Source organism: Mastacembelus armatus, chromosome 3 (assembly GCF_900324485.2).
Source record: "Mastacembelus armatus chromosome 3, fMasArm1.2, whole genome shotgun sequence".
NCBI lineage: Eukaryota > Metazoa > Chordata > Actinopteri > Synbranchiformes > Mastacembelidae > Mastacembelus > Mastacembelus armatus.
The window spans coordinates 7,525,248-7,536,944 of NC_046635.1; the positions used below are offsets into that span (position 1 = coordinate 7,525,248).

General features: G+C 36.9%; 1 protein-coding gene across 1 annotated transcript; it reads left to right on the plus strand.

Annotated features, from left to right (window-relative positions):
• Positions 1 to 343: 343 nt before the first annotated feature.
• LOC113138267 (ephrin-B2a-like) lies at positions 344 to 8,105 on the plus strand. Its single transcript, XM_026320585.1, has 5 exons — positions 344 to 700; positions 1,434 to 1,714; positions 3,050 to 3,142; positions 5,820 to 5,927; positions 6,806 to 8,105. The coding sequence occupies exons 1-5, from the start codon at positions 585 to 587 to the stop codon at positions 7,195 to 7,197; spliced, it is 990 nt and encodes a 329-aa protein (XP_026176370.1). The 5' UTR covers positions 344 to 584; the 3' UTR covers positions 7,198 to 8,105.
• Positions 8,106 to 11,697: the final 3,592 nt, after the last annotated feature.

Sequence of the window (11,697 nt, forward strand, 5' to 3'; positions counted from 1 at the left end):
AGATGAGGAAAAACCAATTTTAACAGAAAAAGAAATTGTTCACCTATAAATAAAATAGTTGCTATAATTAAACGTGAGCTCACAGAGGTGTTTATTATATATTAAAATACGCCTCTTGGGGTAAAAATAGGAAGTTATGACTAAAATTCGAGTTTAAACGATATTTTTCCAGACTGATCTGTCCAAAGTATTGAGAGGATAAGACCAACTCCTTCTTTTCTTTTTTTATTTCTATCAAAGAAATAGAACGTTTTCCATGAGTGAGAGAAAAAAAAATGTGCCAACAGCCCCGGTCGCCCATACGCAGGAGCCTGTGTATGGGCGGATCGGTCGGTCAGCTGATCACTAAATACCCCGCACGATCTCTGTCCTCAATACATGGATTTCGTCACACGAATGATTTTCGAGCCAATTACGCACAATGTGGAAATTTTCATTGAATTGCAGGAGGAAGCTTCGCAACTTGGTGGGATTTCACTCAGGAATGTGTCCTCTGCGCTCACCTGGAGCCACTGGGGACATGCACAGGCAACAGATTTTAACTTGTTTCCACTCTGTTTTATGATACCGAGCCGCTGCGATTTATGCCCGTGATGGGGAGAAGCACACGGAGCTGCTGTGCCGTGATCCTGCTGGCCATCGTTTGCTCATGTCGTGCCGTCACTCTGGAGGCCATCCACTGGAGTAGCTCCAATACAAAGTAGGTGGATAAATCAGTTTCACGCTGGATGGATGGATTGAACTTTGTGCTGCTGGTTTGAGCATGAAGTGTAACCTAATAGATAAAGGCACATAGGCGAGAAGCAAACATTTTAATCAAAAGCTGGAGATACAACTAGTTGATTAATTGTTCAGAATATTTGGTTGAAAGAAAAGCAAAAGATCATTTTGAGGTTTGAGCAAAGGAGAAATGTCAAACAGCTCTGTGTTCTAACTTCTACAGTATATGGAGGTAGAGCTTTTCTCTGTGGCACATCATTTGAAATTGAATGGATGAAATATTCTCTACATGAGTCAATTCATTATTTGATCTGTAGGATGTTAAGTGCACTTAACTTCACAAATCCCAATAGCCCACAGTGAGCTCTCCAGGTTGATTTGTTCCATTTACACATCCGAAAAAATTCAGTTTAGTATGAGACAAAAGGAAGCAGAAATTCTGAGAAGCTGAGACTCTGGGATTTTTGACAAGATTTTTTTTTAATGACTCAACAATTACTCACTTATTATTGTTGCGGTCTAACTTTTTTTTAGAGCCTCTAAACTCAAAAAAAAAACAAAAAACTAATCTTTTCCGTTTTAAAACGGAATATCTTTGGGTTTTGACCTTCTTCACTATTCTGTTTTCTAATTCTTCATTCATCAGATAATGCCATGTTGTGGTTCATTAGTTCAAACAAAGAGTTATTGTCCTGTCTCCCTCTTCCACACAGATTTGCTCTGGGTCAAGGTCTGGTCCTGTATCCTCAGATAGGAGACAAGATGGACATTGTGTGTCCCCGGGCAGACGTTTCCTCAGGAAAGGAGGAGTTCTACAGAGTGTACCTCGTCTCTCGAAGTCAGATGGAGAGCTGCACCATTGACAAGACAGACACACCCTTGCTGAACTGTGACAAGCCTCACCGAGATGTCAAATTCACGTTCAAGTTTCAGGAGTTCAGCCCCAACCTGTGGGGTTTGGAGTTCCTCAAGGGGAGAGACTACTACATCACCTGTGAGTCAGTGTAGATAAAATCTGCTGTAGCTGTCAGCCACGTATGTCTCAGTGCATATAAACATGTGCAACATCCTAAGATCTGTCAAACTGAGACACAAGCTGCTGGTTCCTACAGGTGGAAGAGCATTTGAATCTATACTAGCAACTGTTTCTTTTTTTCTCCAGGGTGAAAAGGAAGCCATCATCCTCAGCTCCCTCCCAATTTGTCAGTTTGCGTGAGAGTCAAAAAATGTGGCCTCGTTATTGGACCGCTGTCGGTTAAACCAGCATCTTAGTGGCAAGTGATGCATGAGATAGAGAACAAGTCTGACCGTGTAGCCTCATCCGCCTCGCCACGCTCTGACAGCACACTTCGCTCTGACAGGCCAGTGTGATTCCAAGGGCTTACATGCCCCAAATCACACAAGGCTTTTACAGCATCAGGCAGATTTGATGGGAGCTTTCATGGCAACGTGGCTTGTAGCCTGTGAGATGTTGTTATCTGACCTAAATGCTGCTAACAAGTCTGTGTGTGTGTGTTGGAGAGACAGGGGTGAACGAGAGTTCTTGGTGTGTGTATGTGTGTTTTCGAATGTATTTTACTTATGACTGCATTTTTAAAAAGGCTAACGACTCAGTTTTGTTTTTATTTATTCATTTTGTTTACAGCACCTGTTTTATTAAGAGCTTTGGTTAACCAGTTCAACAACAGCATTGCACGCAGTGGCCGTTGAACTGTACTGTATTCATTCTCATCAAGTGTATCGCACAACAAGCTACAACAGTTAAATCAACAGTCATTCAAATGGGAACATTGTCACCTTCATCAAAGGAGGATTTTATTACAGAACTATTGCATCGGTTTTAGCTAGGTGTACCTAATAAACTGACAACTGAATGTAATTACCAACCGTTCAGATAATGAATTATTCACTGAAGTTATCAATGATGGAAAAACGCAAAAAATCTTTGGCTGCGGCTTTTCTAATATGAGGATTCTCTGCTTTTATTTGTCATTTGGGATACTGAACCAAATGTCTTTGGGTTTTCAACTGTTCTTCGCTCAAAACAAACAACATGAAGATGTCACACTGGGATCTGGGAAGTTGTGATGGGCATTTTAATTGTTTTCTGACATATTATAGATGCAAAAGTCACAGTTTGTTTTATGTGCATCTGCTTTTTCCTGCGTAAGTGATACAATGATGCAACATCCAGCAACTGGCTTAAGTGTTTGCAAAGAAATCATACTGTAACTATGCATTGCTTGGTAATCTTGTGATGCTGTTGTTATGATGATTACATGACATACAAACCTAAGCAATGTAATGTTTACCTCTCTCTGTATATCAGCCACCTCCACAGGCGTGCTGCAGGGTCTGGATAATACTAATGGAGGAGTGTGTAGAACCAAATCCATGAAGCTGGTGCTGAGAGTCGGCCAAAGTAAGTACTTTGTGTTTTTATGTATGCTCTAGTAAACCACACACACACACACACACACACACACACACACACACAATGACATATCTGACAAACACTGCTCAACAAAAAAAATTACAAATGTGTGATGCAATGCAATAATATCACATCCTCTCTGGAATTATGAAGTGCTAATGCAATCTCGTTCATCTATTTATTCTCTTGAAGAGACATTCCTGTCATGAATTATCTCAAAACCCTAATTCAGACCGCTGGCAGCTTAAGGCCACTGGTATTATCTTGCATATGATCAGTCGTATGCTGTGGCAGCCAATCTTTTTATTTCGTATTAACATCAGAATAGCCGGTGGTCCTTTTTCATCATTTAGTGCTCTTATCATATAGATTAAAATGTAGTAGAGCAGATTCTCAACATATTCACTTCAATGAGTTTAAGTGTCCTGAGGTTATATCAGTCTATAATACAATATTCACATGTAAATCATTTTCACACAAAAGTTTTATATTTCATAAGCTATTAATACAATATTGTTATCAGGCAAGAAACCTTTTACATGAAAAACTAGCATTCATAGTGTACCTGTTTTGACATGTGATGTGTTTTGGTCTGGTATTGAGCTGCACAGAATCAGAGAAATTGGAGAGATGCTGTGTTTCTGTGTGTGTTGCTAAAACCTTAAAAGCAAAATCTGAAATATTATTCATATCAATTATTCAAGAGTTTGAGTTAGTGATGAAAAATCAGCATTTTGTGTGTTTCTCAAGTGATCACAAATGCAAACATGAGGTTGTTTTCCTGCTGTGTTTACAAACACTACTGGATGTAAACATTAATAACTCAAATTTAACTGTAATCTCTTGTTAATCTCTGCATATATTAAAGGTCCTGCCAATCAGTGTTGGACTGACAGGACTCCTGTTTCCAGTCCTGTGTTTAGTTTTTTTTTTGTAGTGCTATTACCTTTCATTTTAGGTTTGGATTTATGGAATGTGCCTTTAAAACTGAATTCATAATCACATGGTTATTTGTACATTCCTGGTAAAAGTGCTGCGAATTCATTTAATTAACATAAATAGTGAATGCATGCTAATGAAGTGAGACACAACTTTGCAGATTGCAGTTTCTGGCTGACTAACAATGGAACGTACTGAAATGTTAAATAATGTGTAAGTCAAAATATGAAATTAATGCATAGAAATCTTGACTAAAACCCTATAAATAAATTATTTAAAAAAATTTTTATGTGTAGTCTACTGAAAGTCCAGTACAGTACATTATGTGCATGTATAATACATTTCCTCTTTGTATTTGGTTGCTCAGTGTCATTGGCACCCAAGAGATATTAATCTTCTGTTTTAAAATTTGATTTGTGAATTTTTGTTCTTGCCTCTCTTTTCCATTCTGCATAATTTTCCTTCTCACCTTATTGCACTCATGCAAATTAGGATTGCGCTTGCATGAAGCCGAGGGACTTGTGAGAGACTTAAAAAGCAGCTGTGGAAAACATATTCAAATCCTTTACTTAAGTACAAGTATAATGGTCTTGTAAGCTTGTAAAAAAATACTTCATTAAAAGTAAATGTCCTGCATGAAATATGAAACTAAAATAAAGTATAGAACTAGACCAGCAGACAGCAAAATTTAAGAAGTAAAATCAAAGGAAAACTGCTTCTTTCATCCCTGTTCCTGATACATTTGACGTTATTTGACATTATTAGGTGGTTGGCCAAAATGGAGCTAATTTTAACTGCTTTGCACTGTATACAGTTAGATAGTTTAGTCCAGTGGTATCCAAGATAGGGGTCAAGCTCCTACAAAAGGTAATTGGACTTTGGATGATTTTTTTTTTCTCCTTTTTTTTGAGTGGTTCTTTCAGTGAGACCCCGTGGAAAGTTTAAAAAGGCAAAACACTGCAAAGCTTTGGTGGTACTGTTCACAAAACATAGACATCAGAAACTTGACGAGGGGCCCCTAATAGAAACTTTGTTATGAGGGGGCACAGGCCATACAGATTTGAAACTACTGGTTATTCTTGAAGAATGTGCTGTATTTTTTAATCTTATGGTTTTCTTTAATTACATAAATATTTTATATAGATTACTGGGTTGGTTAACTGAATCTCCACTGTTAAAATACCAGGCTGAAACCAGAGATCATAAATTATGTCATTTGATGTTATTTTGTTTTACTTGGCAAAGCACTCTAAGTTACAAAAGGCATTATTCAATTGTATTGTAAGTGGAATACACTTTTATATTTTTGATTTCTTATTTTTTCCCCAAATTCCATTTGGGAAAACCCCAGGAAAACGTGTCTGCACTTTGTAATGTGTTTTTCAGTGAAAGCGTCATGATGAAGAAAAATAATGACTCAGAACACAACTTCTTTTATACTAAAAGTTGCTTTCTTCACTTCTTCTGTGATGCATTGTTACCTAAATGACTGTAATGCAAAATAATGTGTCCAAAAAGAAAAAAAATCTTCTTGCTTTGATTCTGAGGGGCTGACCAAACTTTAATGATTCAATAAACACCATTATAGTTTCAACAGGAACAATTTGACACAACCCTATCTACACAGGAATGACAAGAGCTCCACTTTACTGTGAAAATGAAGACATGTTCACGTGTTGTGATTTTATTTATGTTCGCTGCTCAACTGTCCTGCTTCATATTGCAGACTCCTCAGAACCACATTCAACTCTCCAAGAGTCCCCAACCCGATTTCCACCCACACGACCAAAGTCCAAGGCTAAGGAGACCCCCATGACAGAGAATGACATAAAAGGTAAAACTGGTATGAAGACAAACCAAAAATACTGGAGAATATGAGGAATCCTAGATTTTTTTTACACATTCACTTCCACTTTACAATCTTTACCATTATGAGACCATAATTATACTTTTGCATGTGGTAACCCATTAACTACAATATTGTCCTAAAGCATAAGGCCAGTAATATCATATATTATTGGTACTGTCAACAAACTTCATGAAAATAGAACAATGTGTTTGTTTGGTTTTGAATACTTTCTGACGTCATTACCTTATATATGATAATCAGCCCAAAGCTGATTGGTTCCTATGGAAGATCTTTACAAACAGGTCACAAATATATACAAAATGATTTATTCCTAAAACAATTTGGAACTGTAGATTTTAGCAATTGTTTCTCAAACAGGACTAAATATTTAATTTGTTGAGGACTATTTTGAATTAGTATTTAGTAGTATTTTTACTGGGCTTTTCATGAGATTTGCTGAAGAAGATTTTAGAATAACACTTGAGGTTTACTGATGAACTTTACTTTTTGTATTTTGAAAAAACAAGAAACAATTTCTATATCGTCTGATTACAGTATATTATTTACTACATTTCAATGTGTAATCAAACTTTTAACTTTAACAATGACTAAATGGCCCATTCAATTGTCATTCGGTGCCATGGAAAGGCACCAGGCTGTTTACCACTATGACACTAGAGATTAGAACTTACTCTCCTGTGTCCAGCTTTGACGTTTTTCATGTTAACACATAGTGAAAGAGCTGTACCAGGGCATAAACTGAGTGAAATTGTTTTTAAATCTCTGTGTCGCGTGTCCTGATTTACATTTTTCTCTCACTTTGTCCTTCCTTTTTTCTGTCTGTCCTCCAATTCTTGCTACAGACACGGGCTCAGAAACAGGACAAACAAACCCTAGTGGCAGTGGTGGCTCGGAGTCAGCGCTGTTCATGTGGGCTGTCTCTGGCTGTGTGATTCTCCTTTTGGTCATCATAATTGTGCTGGTCTTGGTGTGGAGGTACTATCATCGTCACTGTGTCCCAGATAGCCAGCAGTCTGCCTCCGTGTCACTCAACACTTTGGCTGTGCCGAAGCGGGACAGCATCAGCAGTGACAACAATGGCTCAGACCGCAGTGATGTTGTCTTTCCTCTGCGAGCTTCTGACAGCATGATCTGTCGTCACTATGAACGTGTGAGCAGCGACTATGGGCCCCCTGTGTACATAGTTCAGGAGATAACACCCCAGACTCCCACCAATCTCTACTACAAAGTCTAATGTTTGTTGCTGTAATGCAGTCTTCTGCTAACATGGTGATAATGATAAATTTCATTGTGCCACTATGGACAGACACAGACTGGTCTATTACACAGTGCTTCCATGGATGTAGATTTTATAGTGTGTGAAGAAATGTGGAGAGCTTATCTGAGAATAGACAGACTTTGTTTGGGGCACACTAAACCAAGTACACAAAAAGCTGTTTAAGCATTTTGTTTTCTTAGTGAAGAGACAATCAGAGTAAATTGATGTTTCAGTAGTTGTGTTCACTTTTGTGAGATATGATTTGAACTGTGCAGCCAATGCCAATTTGTTTTCGTTTTTTTATTTTGAATTTATTTCTCTCTGCCACTGAATGTGGCTGCTTCAGATGTACAATAGATGTGTATTTAATTTAATTTATTGATAAATGGGGGGAAAAGATCGAGGCAGCACTCCGATAGTAAACTTGTGTGGAGCAAAATGTAGATTCTTCATAACTTTGAATTGTGTGAACTTTGTTTCAAATGTCATTCAGTGAAAAGGAGATCATGATTTTGTGACTTTCATTAAAGTGAAACAATTTCAAGTGATTCCACAATCAGTCTTTCTGTTCAGTCTAGCTTCTATTGAACTATTTAAGTCAGTCATCATTTTTAAACATTTTAATACTGTAATATAACCACCAGCTATGGTTGATGTGAAACTACTATAAAACTATCAACAGTTGTCTGAATAATTTCTGTAGGTTGGAGACAGAAAATTAGGCGCTACCCAAAGAAGCATGTCTCTTCATTAGATGTCTAATGGTGCTCCTGGGATTTTGACCGTCATTCTACAGTTAACAGCACAATGATGAGTTTTTTTTACAATGTCTTATAAGATTGAATGGCTAAAATGAACAGTACAGTTAATTGGAAAGTGCAGAGCTCTCTGGAATATTTTGTAACTAAATAAGGATCTTAACAGTCATAATAGTCCACAGGATACAAAAAGGATGGCATGTTTTATTTTATGTATTTATTTTTTACAATTTTTACTAATAAAAATGTTTTACAGTTGCAGTGTCATTTTTGCAGATCAAAAAATGTGTTTATTCTACCTATAACCAGGCTAACTATATGTATAGGTAAAAAAATAACCTAAAAACACTGGGCATTTAATTGTCTCACAGTCTCTCCTGCGATGCTGTGCACAGCACTGATGTGTGAACATGTTTCATGCTCTTTCAGCCACATCATGCTGCACATTTTCAACCTGTCAGCTTTCATGATCTTTCTCTCCACTAGGGACACTCTTGCGTCTGAAAGCACAAAACCAGACTAGTGTGTCTCAAAGACATGTGCGCTGAGCTTTGAACAAGGCATCTAGTCAAAATTACTACAGAAAACAATGTGCTAATTGGCCGCCTTCTTTTTTTTTAACCACATCTTGCTGGATGACATTGGAGTGAATTATGTCCTGTTTACGACAGTGCACCTGCTGTTCTTTAAATGAATTGGCATGGATGGCCTAATTCCTATCCTGCAGCAAAATGCAATTTGCCCTCTAGCAAGAAATGTTAAAATGTCTAATGGAGAATTAATAGAAAATGTGTCAAAGATAACTTCATTAGTCCTGTCTATAATTGTCTCCTTTAATAGACCAGTGATTCTTGGGCAACTTAAACCACACTTAATTTTTTTCATTGCAGAAACTTATTAAACAATCTCAACTCAAATTACCAAACTACAACTGATTTCATCTGGGTCATTGAAATAAGACTTTTACCCATTTTGAACTTCTTGTACACAGCTCTTGTGTCTCACTACATTAGAAGAAAATAAGAAAAAGTAGTTTTGGTGTCTGAGGCCCTGCCGAGTGTGGCTGTTGTCCATGTGCATGTGTGTGTGTCTTCCCACCCCCTCACTTGAAGTGATCCTTGCTCTTGTGAGATTTTTTTTTTTTGTCTTGTGTGAAGCTTCACAGCTGAATGGGCTGTGGTCGGCCAAGGCGAGTTCAGTTGACCTCAGAGTCACACAGAGACAATAGTGGCCTGGCCTCCTCTATAGGAAGAACAAAACAGAGACCCCCAGGCTCATGGCCCCTGTCATGGGAGGGGCTTGGCTATGGTAGGCCATCTTAGAAAAAAAAAGGGGGAAGAAATGGTGCTGTACTGGAGGGAAGGTTTTAGATCTCAAGTGTTTTAAGTTGCCTATTTTACCTGGGAAATCTTTCTCTGCCCAGTTTTATAGATCAGAAATAACAAATCATTTCAGGTCTGTGTGTATTTCTGTATGGTCTACATGTAGCTACTGTATGCATGTTTTTCCCTTACCTTGACATGGAAAAATGATCTTAAATGCTTTTGATGCTGATAATGCTCTGATCTTGGGGGACAAATCTATAACAATCCTTCGTGAAGAAAGCGTAGAGGTTTTAGGGGGGTGGATGTGTAAGAGGCGTAAGCTTTGGGACAGTGTAAAGTCTTACCCCTTTTCTCTAAATCTCTGTGGATTGCACAAAGACATTTTTAACACAACAGAAAGTATGGTGACAGGGAAGTTGTGGTTAGAGCTTCCTCTTACAGTTGAAAAGCAATCATTCATTGTAGTGCAGGATTTAGCTTGCTGGTTCCCTCTGCTGGCTGAATACCACACTGTATCACATGCTCGTGTTTTTGACTATTCACTGGGTTCAGTATATTTAAGCAGACAGTAAAAGATAAAGCCTCCTTACTGCATTTCATCATATTTCCATTATATTCAATCGCTCAGTGGTTAGATGTGATGGGGAAAGACTGAAATTAATTTTGAAGCTTCCAGTTTTTAATAAATAATCTGCTATTTTATTCTAATTAAAGACTTCTGCAAATAGACTGGATGTTGTTGAAAAATGCTTATTTTATCATTTATATAATTGTTTCAACACCTTGGAAGGATTTTTTTTTTTTGATGTTTTTGATGGGGTGTTCTTAAAGGTACAGGGAAACTTGTAGAGCAACTTTCAGTGCTGGAAGAAAACTTTTTAAAACACAGCAACAATGGAAATATTTGTTATTATTTCTTGTTAGTGCATTTAACAATTATTTAAATGAAACCACATGAGAAACTTAGAAGGGAAATGTCCATTTGTTTGAAATGCAGCGTCTCATAAAGAGCTGAAACATAAGTGAACCCAAAAGCAATGCTTCTTTTTTCTAAGTGGTTTTGTGTTGTATTATATTTTATAAGCTTATATGATTTTTTTTAATGTAAGACTTAACAGTCAGATAAACACAATGGAGTACAAACTAAAATATTTCCCTCTGAAATGTGGGGAGGTATAATAAAATGAAAATACAACATTGCACTTTACATGCACCATTTTCTAACTCTTTTTTGATCAAAGTGTAAATTCAAAATCCTGGTCTACTCCTCAAAAAAAACAAAAACACTGATTTTGGGAGCTTATTTTTATAACTGTCCACAAACAGTTTATTGTGCAAAAAGGTAGAAAAGTCAATTTTATAGAGTGTAGCAAGCATCTGAAGCATGTACTGGAGGCCGGTGGTCTCTGCTTCATAAAGAGTGTAAAGTATTAACAATTCTTTAGTTTCACACATTCACATGAATCTACTATTAAAGTGCTCAGAAAGATTTTACATTTAATCAGATGCAGTAAAGTATGGTGTGTTCAGTCTAGGCCCTATATCTTGTCTGAGGACCTACTCTGTCAATGTACTCAACTGCTCTTCTGCTGACTTATGCCTTTGGTCATAAAGTCTCCACAACCAGAGGTTTTTGTTTTAAATTTGAGAGAAATATAAAACCAGCACATGAGCCTTTTTACTGTGAATATATGGCCAAGATGAAATTTAAATTGAATAATCACAAATGGCAATTAAAAGTTTAATTACCATGATTTTTCACACTGCACAAGCCAAATATCGTAATTGTATCACAAATGTAAGACAAGTACTGGTGTAATTTGCCTTGACCCAGACTAATGTTAAAAGCTGTTTTACTAAGGTCAACAGTTTAAAAACTTGTTTATGTTGTTCAGTTTTAATTTTTACATACTGTGTCTTTAGATTTGCTATTGCATCAAAGTCATATTGCTTCCAATCAGTTTTTGGAGCTTATTTTGTAAAACTCCAGTAACATATTTTGGGGACATTTTTTTGTTGTTGAAGTGTTCCTTAAAAAGTTACCTTTACACCTTTACACCCTTAAACTACGTGTTCATTGCTGTCTCTTTACAGATCATCTTGAAATAACTTCTTCAAAATCAAATTTTAAAAGATCCACTGTAAGCTGACATCACTGTTAACCTGTCACGATTTTATGAACAAAATCTTTCTTTGAAAATTTGCACTTTTTTTCTTTTTAGAAGAAAAGATTTGCTGCCAGAAAATAAACTCTTTTAACAGACCTCAGTCCCACTGTTCACACAGACTCTGGGGTGGTAATGGATGCAATGAATGCACTCATTATTGTATTTTTATAGTATATACTTTTTTGTTTATTTAATTTATATTTTTTTCACATTTCTAAGAGCAAA